The 15,897-nt window shown below is 43.0% G+C and overlaps 2 protein-coding genes, 1 long non-coding RNA gene and 1 other non-coding gene across 11 annotated transcripts; 2 read left to right on the top strand and 2 right to left on the bottom strand.

The window, feature by feature from the left end:
- The first annotated feature begins 115 nt into the window (after positions 1–115).
- On the top strand, positions 116–1,144 carry LOC120701316. Its single transcript, XR_005686044.1, has 2 exons — positions 116–235; positions 407–1,144. It is a non-coding gene; the product is annotated as an uncharacterized LOC120701316 (long non-coding RNA).
- Positions 1,145–2,018: 874 nt separating this feature from the next.
- Positions 2,019–8,717, top strand: LOC120698323 (probable NOT transcription complex subunit VIP2). 2 transcript variants are annotated; one of them, XM_039981873.1, is made up of 17 exons: positions 2,019–2,182; positions 4,189–4,285; positions 4,690–4,795; positions 4,886–5,052; positions 5,140–5,500; positions 5,924–6,136; positions 6,208–6,309; positions 6,653–6,738; positions 6,817–6,888; positions 7,074–7,502; positions 7,586–7,638; positions 7,713–7,754; positions 7,868–8,012; positions 8,101–8,185; positions 8,269–8,363; positions 8,452–8,539; positions 8,624–8,717. In XM_039981873.1, exons 2-14 carry the CDS (start codon positions 4,268–4,270, stop codon positions 8,182–8,184), a joined length of 1,878 nt encoding a protein of 625 aa, XP_039837807.1. In that variant the 5' UTR covers positions 2,019–2,182; positions 4,189–4,267; the 3' UTR covers position 8,185; positions 8,269–8,363; positions 8,452–8,539; positions 8,624–8,717. The 2 variants fall into 2 exon arrangements, with proteins under 2 accessions (XP_039837807.1, XP_039837806.1); XM_039981872.1 differs by having other exon boundaries at positions 8,452–8,695.
- On the bottom strand, positions 4,718–4,795 carry LOC120701682. Its single transcript, XR_005686242.1, has one exon. It is a non-coding gene; the product is annotated as a small nucleolar RNA snoR35 (small nucleolar RNA).
- Positions 8,718–8,833: 116 nt separating the features above from the next.
- On the bottom strand, positions 8,834–14,835 carry LOC120698321 (BRCA1-associated RING domain protein 1-like). Of its 7 annotated transcripts, none has more exons than XM_039981867.1 (15): positions 14,524–14,835; positions 13,459–13,651; positions 13,118–13,357; positions 12,954–13,054; positions 12,509–12,692; positions 12,318–12,424; positions 12,168–12,233; positions 11,956–12,054; positions 11,716–11,808; positions 11,528–11,626; positions 11,344–11,442; positions 11,094–11,226; positions 10,703–10,868; positions 10,376–10,500; positions 8,834–9,465 (listed from the first exon to the last, which is right to left on the bottom strand). In XM_039981867.1, the coding sequence occupies exons 2-15, from the start codon at positions 13,645–13,647 to the stop codon at positions 9,130–9,132; spliced, it is 2,037 nt and encodes a 678-aa protein (XP_039837801.1). In that variant the 5' UTR covers positions 13,648–13,651; positions 14,524–14,835; the 3' UTR covers positions 8,834–9,129. The 7 variants fall into 7 exon arrangements, with proteins under 7 accessions (XP_039837801.1, XP_039837802.1, XP_039837803.1 ...); XM_039981868.1 differs by having other exon boundaries at positions 11,528–11,611; XM_039981869.1 differs by having other exon boundaries at positions 10,781–10,868; positions 13,459–13,752; positions 14,524–14,833.
- Positions 14,836–15,897: the final 1,062 nt, after the last annotated feature.

Genomic DNA, 15,897 nt, shown 5'->3' with positions numbered 1-15,897 from the left:
TATAAAAAAGAAAAAAACGCATCGGCTACCCGTTACATGGGCTAGAGAATAATTTACTTGGCCCACTCTGGCCCACTAAAACGTACGCTGGGCTTCTTGGCTAGGAACAGTGAATTTGGCTTCGTGACAGGACGGTCGCCGACATGCAGAAAGACAAGCGATGGCTTCAGCGTCGCCATGCTGTATATTGGCGTGGAGCACTCTACGTACATTGCGAAAAGGATTTTGTTATGAGGTAGAGGTACCCACAGGCCACAGTACTGGCTACCGAGTACCTCTTTATTAAGAGTCACTTCTCTTTTCTTCGCAAAAAAATAAAAATAAAAATAAATACTAAACTAAGAGGTTTATTTGATTGATAATATAGTAAATTCTTTTGTTAAATGCTCGCTGTCCTTTGTTGCAGGATATCACTGTCAAAAGATACATACCGAATAATTCATCCACCACATGGTATTGAAATATTCGAGTACTCGGAGCTCCTTCTAGGAAAGTCTGAAAAGGGAGTTTACTGTGCCCTAATTGGTGATGAATGCCAGCTTCTGGTTTGGATCCTTGACGAATCGCGCAGCCGAACCGAACGGAGTGGGTGCTAAAGCATGACAGCGGTTGTGGGCTTGCAGCTGCACAACCAAGCCTAAACTATGTTGCACAGCAAGTTAACGGACCCTGGATCTTGGAAAACACTAACCGTCGCGAAGGCGACAACATCGAAGCACCAGCTGAACAGGAGTCTGAATGGAACTCAGATGACGAAGATGTTCTCAACAACCAAGATAGTAGGGTTGAAAATCACCAGTACAAAAGTTTTGACATCCTTGGGTTCCATCCTTACAAAGAAATTATCTTCTTGCATATGTCGCTGAGCATAGGATTGGCTTATCACCTGAATACCTCGAAACTGGAAAGCTTGGGTAATATATGCCCAATACATTACTATAATAGAGCCATACATTGCTTTATACAATCATGTTTTCCATACACACCTTGTACAATGGGAGGGTTCCCAGGCAGCTGTAGCTCCTAGGTATAATGAGTGATCGTATGACAACATTCTTTTCCTAATGGCATTATATATGAAAACATGTTCGTTTTGTTGAGAACGGCTCTTAAATGATTGATCATCCATATGGAAATTTTGTAGCGTGGTACTCACAAAGACTAATAAGTTGCATGCATGGATGCTGTTAGTCACAGAAAATCGATGTAAGAAATGAATAGATGGTCTTATTGGATGGTGACGTGGCGTCTGATATAGTGGATTCTTATATGACGTGGATAGCTTGCATGTTGGGAGAAATAGAATTAATGATTCTTATAGGAGTGTATCTTTACAGAACAGCTAGGGGTGGTAATGGGCCATGGCCCTAGTGGCCTCTTCACAGCCCAACAAGGCCCTTAAATTTTTTAGCTCAAAATTGCATAAAATTAGAGCCCAGCTCTTTTAGAGTCCGATCCTTAGATTTTCTAGTTCAAAATGTTGGATCATTTACCACCCCTAAGAACAGGGCAAATATTAAGAATCGCTCGGGCTACTGACAATCAAACCATCGCACAAAGACCAATAACTACTTTTTATTCCGGAACAAAATTTTTTTTTGTTTCCGAACAAATTTTTTGTATTGCTAGAACAATTAAAAAATTATTCTGGAACAAAATAAATTTATTGTAGAACAAATTTAACTATAAACCAATTTATCGAGCTAATTTAGACCAACAACATAAAATTTGTAGTGGGTGACAGGTCTGCTGGGTCACCCGCATGACCCCATCAGCACCCTAAGAACAGCGCTCCCCAGGCCCTATTTTGTTTTCTCGTATCACATATTGATTTCTAAAGAGAAATAACTTTTATTGGAACTGTCCACATAATGTTCTTTCTTCAGCCCAAGGCCCAAAAGTTTTTTTTTGAGTGGAGTGGGCTCAAGGCCCCTCCGATCCGATCTGGGCTGTCGGAGTCGACGTGTCCGGGCCGCGTTGGATGCCACCCACGCACAGTCCCATCCCATCCGGCCATCCTCCATTAGCCCGGGCCCGGCCGCTGCCTGCCTCACCACTCCCCTCCCTCACCCCACCGCTTCACCATCTCTGTTCCCCGTCGCCGCCGTCGTCGTCTCCCTCTCGCCGGTCCTCCACGTCGAGAGATCCGCTCCCGCAGGCCGCACGGCCGCGCTCCACGTCGGTCAGTCCATAAGCTATCAGCTGGCCCTTCTTCGTGCTCTCTCGGCGCTGACGCCGGTCGTAGGACTGTCTCGTAGGGCAATGGGCAGCCGCCCCGCCCATGCGCGGGCTCGCCGGCTGATCTGTGTCTCTCCAGCACGCGTCTATGAAGGGATCCCTGGGGGGTAGAGGGAGCGGCTTCCAACCGCGCGTCGGGTCGGGCTGGGTTGGGTTTAGCTTAGATTCAATTTGGCGGTCGTTTTTCACAATTTGGGGGTGTCGATTGGTTTGGGATACTGGCGGGATGGGGGTCTGGACTCGTGCTTCGGACGATTTGCCTATCTCAGCCTCAGATCGAGGGTTCACGTACGATGGGGAGCACCGCAGCTGTCAGTGGCTGAATTCTGTAATTCAGTGTTGGAGTGCGTACCTTTGTGACTGGTCACAGAACCTCCAGTTTGTAGGGGAGTAGAGAACTGGGAAGATCATGTAGACCTTGCAGTTTTATTTGTTGGTGAGTTAGATTCTGACTCTTGAGTTAGAGACACGAGAGGTTATAAATCTCGAATTGGATAATTGTGTAAACTTGACCTTCTATAGGGAGACTACATGGGCAACAAAACCAGCCGAACAATGTATTTGTTCACTCTGTTCTGCTGTTAATCAGCAACAGTGTTTTTCTCTCATACCAAATTAGCACCAGCCACCAGCCAGCAGTACTTTTCTCTCACAGCAAATCAGCACCAGCCACAGCCAGCCGAACAGAGTGAACTGTTTACCTACACGAACTTGATGCCTGTGGAGATGAAAAAACTATAGGATAAGCAATCATGGATGCGTCAGTCATTTTCCTTTATTTGTTGTTGCTTTCGCTAAGTATTTTCTTGTTTCTGTAAGTTCTCGAAGCCTTTAGTTTGCCTTCTAAAAATCAGCTAGTCTTCAGGCTGCAGTAAACTGTGAGATAATCAGATCTAAGATTTGTGTCATTTTTTGCTTGAAAATTATAGGCTTCAGAGTTCTAGCTGCTGCAACAACAACAACAACAACATAGCATTTTTTCCCAAGCAAGTTGGGGTAGGCTAGAGATGAAACCCGAAAGAAATAAGTTCAAGGTTCAGGCACATTGATAGCTAGTCTCCAAGTGCTCCTATCCAAAGCTATCTCTTTAGAGATATTCCAATCCTTAAGGTCTCTCTTAACCAACTCATCCCACGTCAGTTTAGGTCTACCTCTACCCCTCTTTACATTATTGACCCGCTCAAGAACCCCATTACGCACCGGCGCCTCAGGAGGCCTTCGTTGGACATGTCCAAACCATCTCAACCGATGCTGGGTAAGTTTCTCCTCAATTGGTGCCACCCCGACCCTATCCCGAATAACTTCGTTCCGGACTCTATCCCTCCTTGTGTGCCCGCAAAACCACCGCAACATCCGCATCTCTGCTACACTCAGTTGCTAGACATGTCGCCTTTTGTAGGCCAACATTCAGCACCGTATAACATCGCCGGATGAATTGCTGTCCTATAGAATTTGCCTTCAGAGTTCTAGCTGCATTTCTCAAAATGTCAATTTGAACGTAAAGGTCGCACATGCCTTCATTATCCTAGATCGGGTTGAATACTTTTGTTCCTAAACTTCATAGCTTGGTAGTGTATGGAGCTATGCAATATTTTGTTCTGCATGTGTATGTTTCACGATATAACATATTTTGGGTATCTATATGCGGATAATAGTATCAAACTTCCGTAGGTGCCTGGCTTCTTGCTTCAAGCAGTAAACTAGTATTATACTGAAGTTCCATATAGAACCTTCATCTCTTATTATCATTCAATGTTTTAAATTAGAAATTAGCTTTTAGTCCTACTTTGCCTTTTTATAAGCAATCTGCCCATGTTAACTGATTAAACATGCTAAAATGATGTGCTTGTTTAGCTTTCCTTTTTCTTTATTTAAAGTAAAATGCATTTTGTTGAAAGAATATGTCTGTATAAATAACTTGCACGTGTATTATCTCTTTTTGGTCTTCAGATTGGATAAACAATATAATGCCATTTGGTGGATAATATTTGAGGTGCTCCAGGCTTGTTCATTTTTGGGAATCATCAAAATGTCAGGACCACTGAATGTACGTCCTCACTCTTCACCCTCACTAAATTAATATAGTTTTGTCTTTCTTTCTTTTTTTAATCAGTTAACCGTTGTAGCCCAGTTTCTTAGACCACTTGGATGTTATCAATTATCAGTGGCTCCTATAGCTTGTCCTTTTTTAGTTTGATCTCTGTTTAGTTCTCCTTCTCATAACCATGATATAAAAAATATTGCTAAGTAGGAAGCAAACATGTCTCGTTTTCGCTTGTTTCGTAGATACTTGCTGCTTGATTTGTGTAACAGTGTTGTTCTAGCTATTCTACTTTTTGTATCCTCATAACTACAGACCCATCTTAAAATCTCCTAGTTATATACTCTGACATCTTAAAATCTCCTAGTTATATACTCTGACGGATGAACACATTTTCATCACTTTTGCAGTCAAACATTAGTGGGGCTGCCTCAAACCTTCGCGATTCAACAGGAAGGTCATTTGCATCATCATTTTCCGGACAATCTGGATCACTTCCAGGTTTTCATCACTCAGGTTTTTGAAGATTACAGTATTTTGTTAGTCCATTTATGCATGTTGCATTATCCTGCTTTTATTGTTAATTTGTTTGAATTTGCTTGCAAGGCTCACACAACATTCATGGAAATCTCAATCTCACAAATATCTCTGGATCATTAGCACCAAGAAATAATTCAATGGCAGGTATCCCGTCACCAGGGGTTCAACAGCCTGGTGGTAGTATTTCCAGTGGCCGTTTCCCCTCAAATAATCTTCAAGCTTCCATGTCTCAGGTTTTTTCCCCCAGCATCTACAGCATGTTCCTGTCTAAAGTGGGGTCTTTCTCGCTCTAGTTCTCATATTGTTTGTCCCCTTTGTAGATTCCCCATGGTCATTCTGGCATCAGCAACAGAGGAGGTATGAATGTTGGGGGAAATCCTGGATTTAGTAGTAGCATGAATGCTATTGGTGCTTCAATACAAGGTTTATCCTCAAACTTGGCTAATGTGGGTAGCCGAAATTCTGCTCCTGGGTTGGCAGCTTCTCCAGTTTTGGGGAATTTAGGCCCACGAATAACAAATTCGGGGAATATTGTGGGTGGGGGCAATATTGGGATAAGTATAAGCTCTGCAGGGCTGTCTATGCCTGGTATAGTGTCTCGCATGAATTTAAGTGGCAACTCTGGAAGTGGGGCTATCAATATTCAAGGATCCAACCGGATGAGTAGTATGCTTCAACAAGGTATGTAGTTGACATTGCGGAATATGGCCGCTTTGGTTGAACTTCCCATGCTTGTTTGATGAATCTGTGTATGTATATTCCTGTTATATCTTTCATGCTGGCTGGATAGTGAAATGATCTAGTACTAATGATAATTGTTTGGCTAGAATTCAATAGGTATACTTCTGTCATATGAAAATGCTATGCTTAGTAAGAAGGCTGAAGGGAAACACTTTGCTTTTTAAGTTTCAATGAGCAAGCTTTTAACTTGACCCACTTTGACTCAAATCTGACAAGGGATAATGAAGTGGTAACCCAGGTCATTATATATTAGAAAACTATGTGTTGAATTTATGGGTTTAATGTTACATAGAACGGGTTTTACGAATAGTTTAAAACTTGTAATAATTCATGTTCCACTTGGTTTATTTGTTCATTTGCCAGCATCTCCTCAATTCATGAACTTGCTTGGAAGTTCTTACCCGACACCTGGAGCGTCATTGTCTCAGAATCAAGTACAGGCAGGAAACAGTTCTTTAGGATCTTCTGGAATGCTACATGATGGAAGCTCGGGTGACAATGCCCCATTTGATATAAATGACTTCCCTCAGCTAACTGGACGGCCTAATTCTGCTGGAGGTGGTCAAGGCCAATATGGTAACACTGCAATGCTAGCAAATCTTCTGATGATATTAAAATATATAACTTCTGACTTCTGTAATTTGAAGGGTCACTGCGAAAGCATGGAGTAAGTGTCAACACCATCGTGCAACAAAATCAAGAATTCAGCATTCAGAATGAAGATTTTCCAGCTTTACCAGGATATAAAGGTGCACATTTACAAAGAACCATTGCTGATCTCACTATGCGCGTAGTAGAAAACTGTTACCAGTCCTTTTAAAAAAAAAAAACTTTGTGCACTTGCATTTCATCTGTTATTATTTATATTTTCAATTTGTACCATTACATTCACAACATATGCGATAATTCAGCACAACATGACAATCTGTGATTCATATTTATTCATTTTCTGTGGTCCTCTTCTCAATTTTCCGCCAATCATATGCTAATGTCAATTGATTTTTTTTTGGGGGGTATACTGATTATATTTTCTGTCATACTTTCTTTCTTTTTTGGAGTATTATCTAATTATATGTTTCTTTGGAATATAAGGTAGTTCCTCAGATTATGCTATGGATATGCATCACAAGGACCACCTTCATGAGAATGTAAATATTATGCAAGCACAACATTATCCTGTGAGTTTTTTTAAAACCTTTTGCTTTGCTGAACACATATGTAATTATTCTTATATTTTGACACACATGGTTCTATAGATGGCTAGATCATCTGGTTTTAACTTGGGAAGCAGCTATCCGCCCCGCCAACATCAGCAGAGTGCTAGTTCAGTAAGCATTAATACTGTTTTCTTTTACATCATCTCAAGATCGAATGCAACACTTTTATGAAACAACTCGATTTGTTATTTTTCTAGTCAACCGGAACAGCAGGAGAGATCCCTACTAACACTTTAACATTTAGTGCCTGCTAAGCCTTCCAATGTGGATTATTAACCATAATGATCCTTTACTAGGTTCAAAATGCTGGGCTGGAAAATATTGGATTAAGGCCTGCAAATTCTCCAAGTCCGTCACCAAATTCGGGAGTTTATGAACAATTTATGCAGCAGTACCATCAACCGCAGACTCAAAATTCACTTAGGTTGCAGGCAACTTCAGGCCCACAACCATTCAAGGATCAGAGCCAAAAATCTGTTCAGGGAACACAAACCACACCAGATCCATATAGTTTACTTGGATTGTTGAGTTTAATAAGATTGAAAGAGCCTGGACCAACAGCCCTTGCTTTAGGAATTGATTTGACATCATTAGGGTTGAATTTGAACTCCCAGGATAATCTTTATAAGACATTTGGCTCTCCATGGTCAAATGAGCCAGCTAAAGGAGAACCCGATTATCAGATCCCGGCTTGTTTCTCTGCTGAGCCACCACCACCGCTACAAGTAAGCTTCTTGACATTTTTATTACTGTTAGTCTCCTGCTTCCAAACACTGCATATTTATATTTTTTTTCCCATCATGTGCAGCCATTACATTTTCAGAAGTTTCACCCCTTGACATTGTTCTACATCTTCTACAGGTATTTTTTGAGTTCATTTAACTGATTATTTAATGTAACTAGTCTGGGCATCATTGACTTTGTTCTTTGTGCAGCATGCCTAAGGATGTGGCTCAGTTGTATGCTGCTAATGAACTGTAAGCATTGAAACTGCACAGTTCTTTTTACCACTCTTTGTATTCTTGATATATAGCTTACACCCTACCTTGTTGTATGAGTGAGCAAATTAGTGACCCATTGTTTTCATCAGATACAATAAAGGGTGGTTTTACCACAAAGACTACCGTGTCTGGCTCACAAGAGCTCCTAATGCCGCGCCTCTGGTGAAAACTCCACTTCATGAACGAGGGTCCTACATTTGTTTTGATCCAAACATCTGGGATACTGTCCATAAGGTTTTGCTATCTGAATCACACCTCATTCATTTTCTAGCCTTATTTATATCTATGTTAGCAGGGATGGTGAACGTTCTTTTGCTTGCAGGACAACTTCGTTCTCCATTATGAGGCAGTGGAGAAGAGACCCGTCCTTCCTTCCGCCGCCCAAAATCTTAGATGGGAACTATAAGGTAGCATTCTTCTATTATGTGTCAAAAGAAAGTATATTATCTGTGTTTGACTTGCATCCCTGATGCACTGATTTGCACTGCAGTTTCCCTAGGTTCTCCTGAACTTGAAGTTAGTTTGTTTTGGTTAGTCTTCAGTAGCTGGTGTCATAGATCGGATGAGTTCATAGAAATTCATTCTGTAAGCACTTCAGGCCTCAGCGAACTGATGAATTTATTCAGATTAAGTCCATTTTGCAAAAATAAATTTCATCTTCCTCTATGGGCAGGACATGCATGCTGTTCTGGAAAATGGAGCTCCTTCGTTAGCCGGCAAGCCCTGCCAGGTGGCAGCAGTAGACATGTAGCTGAGATCTAGTATGCTTCATAATTCATTGGCTTTAATCAGTAGGGCTATATTGTAACTATGTTTTGAGTTTCCCTGCTTTTTTGGTGATGCAGTCTCCATGACGACTGTAAATGTTTTGGTCATTTGAGTTGCATAAAAGAAAATTCGGACTTTGGATTCAAGAAGTGCGCTTCGTTCTTCTTTTGACGGTTGGGGTATAGTTGCGTTGGAGTGTCTTAGTAGTGAAATTCTAGCCCTGTTGTGGTTCAAAGAAGTCAGGCGGTGCAGTACGGAGAACGGTTTTCGGGCTTTAACCTATAGCGTTGTACAGATCATGCGAGCTGATACCGCTCATTTTGGTTGCACATTGAAGCCTCAAATTCACAGTAGATCATTAGTTGTCTCTACATGGGAAGGGAAGGATGGAGTGTGATTAGTGCTGCGCCTGCTCCTGCGACGATGCTGATCGACGCGATGCACCGATCAGTATACACATTGACAACGTCCAGCCTTCGGTCGCCTTCTGCAGAACAAAATGGTAGCGAGATCGGCAGATCGCCAAAAACTCTCCCCTACTCGCGCGCACATTTACGACGCGAAGCCATCCTTCTCTTCACGTTCAGCGGTCCAGGATGTCCGCGTCGTACGCCGCGACGGCGTCCAGCACCCTCAAGTGGCTGATCACCCGCGCCCCCGCGGCCGCGTGCTTCCTCGCCTCCACCTCCTCCTTACGCAGCGTGCTCCTGAAAAATTCTCCGGGCGCGTCGCCGTCGAAGACAAAGTACGGCCCCACCGACGAGCCGTCGGAGTATCCGAGCAGCAGGTCCAGGAACCCTCCCCTCAGGACCTGCCCTCCCGCGGCCGCGATGAGGTTGCGCACGCGGTGTCTGCCGTCTGGGTCCATGTAGGCGCTGAGGCAGAAGCACAGTCCCGCGAACAGCTTCAGCTTCGGTGCCTGAGAGCGCGAGGTGAACAATCGAATGGCCGCGGTCAGGTTTTGCCCAGGAATGTATGCAACTCCTTTGTTCAGTTGACTGCCTGTGCCAAATAACATACTCCATTCTTCCACATTTATAAGATGCACAAGCTTATCAAAATTCAAACTTTTCTATCTTTGACCAATAATTTGACTATTAATTTTTTTATTTTTAGAAGGAAAAAGTCTAAATTACTCCCCTCAATTATAGCCAAAGTCTGGATAACCCCCCTAAACTATTGTTTAGTTCATTTTACCCCACAAATTATTCCATTTGGTTCAAATTACCCCCTACTGTAATTTGTCTTTTTCATTTCTCCATGCATAGGTGGAGTTTTAAGTTGAAATTTTACAACATAGTACACACCATAACACATGTTATAAAAATAAATCATATTTTTTATCATTATTTTGATAGGTTAGGATATTTAATAATAAATTAATCGTTAGAGTTCAAAATTATATGAAAAACAAATGGGAAAAATCATAAAACTTTTTTAAAATATGCATTGTGATGTCCACTACTACCCTGCAAAATTTGAAATTAAAATTCAACTTATGTATGAAGAAACAAAAAAGATAAATTGTGTTATGGGGTAAAATAAACTAAATGACATAGTTTAGGGGGTAAATTGAACTAAGTTATAGTTTAGGGGATTATCCAGACTTTGGCTATAGTTGAGGGGAGTAAATTGAACTTTCTCCTTTTTAGAATGTAAACTTTATATGATTGGATTCGTAATCAAATATACTTTACCATGATTATAAATTTATAATCATAAATAATATAATATATGATAAATGAATGGTCAAAGTGTTATTTGAAAGACCGTGTCGTGTCATGTTGTAGTATGCCTTATAAACTTTGAAGGAGGGAGTAGTAACATACCCCTTTGGTTGCTTGGATTCTTCCCTTCTTCGGTCCGTCGATTGTTCGGAGCGAATCCATGCTGAGTGCTACCTCATAAGAGGATTCTGGACGCCGAGTCATCTCCGAGGAGCAGTCCGCAATCCCTTAAAGAGCAAGGTCAAAAAGCATCAGACCGGGTAAAACTGCTCTGATGATCTATGACGCCCCCAATTGACATGTAAATGTACATGTACGAACGAGATGAGAGTAAGATTCGGCAACTTCTCCGAACATATAAACATAGAACTCAAAACATACAAAAGAAGGCTCACGTATGGAACTGCAGCAGAAAGATTCACTACTAACATTCAAAATGGACAACCCATTTCCCAAGCAGTATTGCCATGAGGGCTTCAAATGATCTGCTCCATGAGGTGCCAGCACCTTTGCCCACGATGACATGAGTCACATTTTCACCCCACTCTTTCGTTAGCCTCGCCTTGGTCCAACATGCAAACTCCTGCAAGGAATCCTGTCCAACACGCATGAAGCAAATTGGTCACAAGCTGCTTCAAAAAAAAAAATGGTAACAATCTGGAATGGGACAGAAATCATTTGTAATGCACGTAGTAACAAATAATTTCTTGCGCCAAATTTCCATAAAGATAGATTCAAGTGGAACACAGGAAACATGTGATCCATCCATGCTGCGTTCTCACAAGAAGTTGCTTATTTTTGCTACTTTATTATATGATACCTTCTCTGGTGCACTTAAAGACAATCCAAGCAAAACCAACTGATCAGAAGGGAAGCTTGATGTGCCGGGCTGATATGCTTTTATTTCTTCCCCTTTGTAAACACTGGAAATTCCTTCTTCATCTGGATGACAGCTGGAATGACGGGATCCAGGAGAAGATAATTATAATTAGTAATTAATGACTGTTCAATGACCAAGAATATCTACATTACCTCCCAAGAAGGGCCAAGCTCTACGGACAATCATGTACCTCTTAGGCAAGGAGGGCAAATTTGAGGTGTTGTACTTATGTGCTCGTTGATCATCCCTTTCACAATTCATACAAATTTCTTCATCATCTGAATGTTTCCTAGAGTCACGAAATACGTGGAATTACAGAAACAAAGTATTGGTCAATAGTTAAGTAACCAGGAAACTTAAGAAACATGACATACCCCAGTGGCAAGGAAGAAAAACTTGAGGTATCAAGCTGATCAATTAGCTTCCCATCTCTTGAGCTATTGGTGGAAATCCCTTCTCTTAGAGAACATTGGCAAGGAAAAATACAACACGGACACTATATATTAATAAGATGAACTCTAATATGTAAATATCACAAAACAAAGATGAAGAAATCACATACCTTTGACTTGAGTACGGAGGATTCAAAATGTTAAACTGATGCTGATTTTCCCTTTGATGATTGTCAAAAATTACTTCCTTTTGTATATATGGGCTGAAACCACCAAATCCAGATTAAAAATGGGTGATTAATAAAATCACTATAAACATTTCTCTAAAAGAAAGTTGAAGAAATATCATGTACCCCCCAGGCAAGAAATCACATGGATTCTAATATCTATATTTTCACGAAATCGCATACCTCTGAGGAAATGATGCAGCATTAGAAGTGCTGAGGTGATCTGTTTGTTGATTTTCCCTATGATGATTGTCAAGTTTTCCTTCCTTGTCTGTACATGGGCTGAATCCACAAAATTATAGAATGAAATATGGCTGATTACATAAAATTACCATGAGCCTTCACATTATCTCTAAAGGTGAAGAAATATCGTGTACTTCACAGGCAAGAAAGACCTTGTGGTTTTAAGCTGGTCAGATTTTTGGCCTTCCTCTTCTAAATCGGTGAAAGAATCTTTTTGGCTAGAAATAAAAAACAAAACATAGATTACATTGACTGGAGAGTTTACATATACCTTGCAAGAAGGGCAAAGAAAGATTTCAAACCTTTGATGCAAGGAAGAAGAATTGTCATTTCCCGTTGTATGTGTACACGGCTTATCACAGGGTAGTGTCTTTGAAACATGTTTAGGGCACAGCACAAGACGTTCATCCTACCACGTAAAAAATAAGCATGGCAGAACATCACAGAAGTTATAGAAAATACAAACCATTGGATCAACAGCAACAGAGCTTACAACATCCCAGCGGCAACCAATCTGAAGTGCACACGGAACATGAAAACTCCTTTTGCAATCGTTGTCATAACAACCGAGGGCTGCTCCCAGGAGTCCACATCTTCTGCATCTCAGTCTTGAAGCACGTCTGATTTCTGACTCCAAGTTCATAACAACGTCACCCTTAAACCACACTCTAGGAGCCCTTAACAGAAAAAACAGTGGGAATGGAAAATGAAAGGTCACATGACCGTAAAAAAAACTGCAGTGCTTGAGATTAACACCGAAGTGAACATATTAGAAAAAACGAAAACATTATTGCATCTTAAATTGGAAGTAGTTCCTCTGCAGTACTGCAGAGGGACTCATCCCTTAAATCTGCACTGAAATGGCATGCCAATAAACCTAAATTATGTAGATTAGTATAGAGAGTTGAGCACTGTCTACACAGAAGGCAGAACCCTACCACTCCAGGCAGTTTTTATGGACATAGATGGCATTTGATGAGTTGCCCTCTTCAATGGACACAACTCTTCCCTTTAGATAACATACCATCGATCTATGAAACTGAAATTGGGGGATAACATCAGTTCCGAGACAATAGATGTTAAATATTATAAACTGTATTACCTGGCTTGTTCTAAATGAATGGCAGAAAATGCATTCGTCTTCGAATAAGTTAATTGGAGTTAGCAGTCTCTTCAATTCAGTAGTACCTCCAATGTCTTCGGACTGGACATGTTTTGCAGATACATTGCTTTCTTTATATGAAAGCTGATTTGGTCCAGTCTTATTCCGCTTAACACGAGGGGATGGAATTTTTGCATCTTCTACCACATTTTTCTCATTTTGACCCTTCAACAGCGATGCCTTTATAAATATGCAGCAGAAAATATGTCAGCAAAAGAACAAAGATATCCTGGCATCTAGTTTGGAAACCGAAGTAAAAAAGAGAGGATAAATGTAAGAACCTTTGTAGCCCCAGCAAGGCTGGGCTTAGTTGGAGAGTTAAATTGTCTGGTCAATTGATCGCTCTGCATTTGATGTTGCTTAAGGACATCGCCCTGCATTTTACCTCGTTTAAGGACTTGGCTCTGCATTTGACCTTGCTTAAGGACATCAACAATATCATTATCCATTTCTCCAAATGCCTTGACCATTATGCTGGCATGAGTAGCAGACATGGTATCAATGAGTGCGAGTCAGACTGTTAGAAACAAGTCGTGACTACAGTAAGCTTAGCTAGAACAATCAGGGGACCAGACCTGGCATGCTAGATGAAATCAGATGTGAAGGACGTAAGAACGATAAAAAAATACATAATTAGAACAGCAATTCTCAGTCATGCCTTTATTCTCACTCCGTTCTTGGAGATAAAATAAAGGTGAATCTGCACTGCTTCCGAGTTTACTAATTACTACAACCTACACACGATGGGAACAATGATCAGCTTTTCCTTCGTAAAGGCCTGTGGCGAGATACATTTCGGGCAGATGATTTGGCCGGCAGTTTTGGCTCCATTTGGACACGAGACTAGTACTACTTTCTGTGCCCGAGTTTTCAAAGACCAAGCAGGTGGGAAATCCCCCCTCAGAACGGGCAGGAACCGGCGACCCTCCCTGCTCGCAAATTCTGCAGTTGCGACCTGCACTCTAGACGCCTCCCGTGCCATCCCTCCCCGGTCCGCCGCCGCGGTCCGGCATCCCCCCACATCGATTTCGCCCCCGCATTGCTGGACTAGCACACCAGCGCTGCTCCACATCCGCATGGGGGCGCGAGAGGCAACCGGCGCCGCGCCGCGACACAGGCCAATGCAGCACGCACGTACGGGGAAGGAGGCGAGGCGACGTGGAGTGGAGTGGAGTGGAGGAGGGGAGCCGGGAGCGCGACCGGAGGAACCGCCACTGGCCGGGGCGGTCGGCGCAGGGACGCGTTACGGAGGAGGAGACGAAGCGGCATGGAGGAAGGGGAAGGAACGGAAGCGCGCCGCGGCGGCGGCGGCGGCGCGGCGCGAGCGGACGGACGAAGAAACTCACCTGGACGTGACGGGCCCGACGATCGCGCTGGCGCGTTCCGCGAGACGACGGTGCTCGACGCGGCCAGCCGTCGAAGGTTTGAAAACCTCGCCGGCCGGCTTCGCTTCGTCCCGCTCCCGCTCCCGCGGCGCGCCGCGCTGCTGCTCTCCTCCTACCACGCCAGTAGCAGCAGTAGCGCTGCCATGCCAGTGAGGCCCTGATGAGTGGACGCGAGCGTAGGCGCGTGCCGTGGGCGAGGCACGCAGCGGCAATAAATGGCAGGGGACAGGGAGGGAGAAAAGGAGCGAGAGCGGGGAGCCCAGGAGGCGGCGGCAGTGGCAGCGTTGCCGGCGTCGCGTCGGGCGCGAGGCGCGATTTGATAGCGGCGCACGCGTGGCCAACGGGCACTGGACTCGGGAGAACCCGTTGCGTGCTAGTAGCACTCTAGCAGTCGGGGCGTTTAGTTCCAAAAATTTTCACTTCGAAATTTGTGTCTTTCTTTTTAAACACATGCATAGAACACTAAATATAGTTAAACAATAAAATTAATTGTACAGTTTGGATGTACACGGCGAGACGAATCTTTTGAACCTAATTAATGCATGATTAATCATAAGTGTTACAGTAACCCACATGTACTAATGATGCAGTCAAAGATCTCAAAAGATTCGTCTCGTGGTTTCCAGATGAGTTCTGAAATTAGTTTTTTAATTAGTGTTCGAAAAATCCTCCCAACATCTGATTAAACTGTTGATGTGACACCCAAAAATTTTTAGTTTGGAAACTAAACGGCCCCAGTGTCGACCAGCTAGTGCCCGGTCAAGCCAACTAGCCAAGCCAGGCCACCAGCTCCGGCATCCGTACTCAGGGCAAGTACATTGGTGTCGACTTAAGACGTTAAGGCGGTCTCATGCAGTTATGGGTGGGCATTCGGGTAACCCGAAAATTTCGAGTCGGTTTTTCAAAATTATTACCCAAAATTTGTTCAAATAATGAAAATCCGACATTTCGGGTACCTGAAAATTCGGGTTCGGGTAACTCCGAACTACCCGATTTCAATAAAATGCCTGCAGATTCAAAGCATGAAGATTTTCAAAATAAACCAAAGCTCTAATGCACAAGCACACATAAGAAAGCCAACAAGACATACATCGGAGCAGATTATTGGCATTAAAAAGACTTGCAGACCTGCTGCTGTTCTTCACTCGAGTACATACAACGAGTAATACTTTATCACTGCCAACCACCAAGGGGACGACATGCCGCGTGAATTAACTGGTGCCGGGAACGCGAGCGACGGCGAGGCGCGGAGGCCTGGCAGGGATCCGGCAATGGTGGGTTCAGAGCCAGATCCGGGGGCGGGAGGCGGCCATGGATGGGATCTCGTGGGGAGGG

The sequence above is a fragment of the Panicum virgatum genome, chromosome 3K (assembly GCF_016808335.1).
Source record: "Panicum virgatum strain AP13 chromosome 3K, P.virgatum_v5, whole genome shotgun sequence".
Taxonomy (NCBI): Eukaryota; Viridiplantae; Streptophyta; class Magnoliopsida; order Poales; family Poaceae; genus Panicum; species Panicum virgatum.
This window is presented reverse-complemented; position numbering and strand designations above follow the sequence as displayed.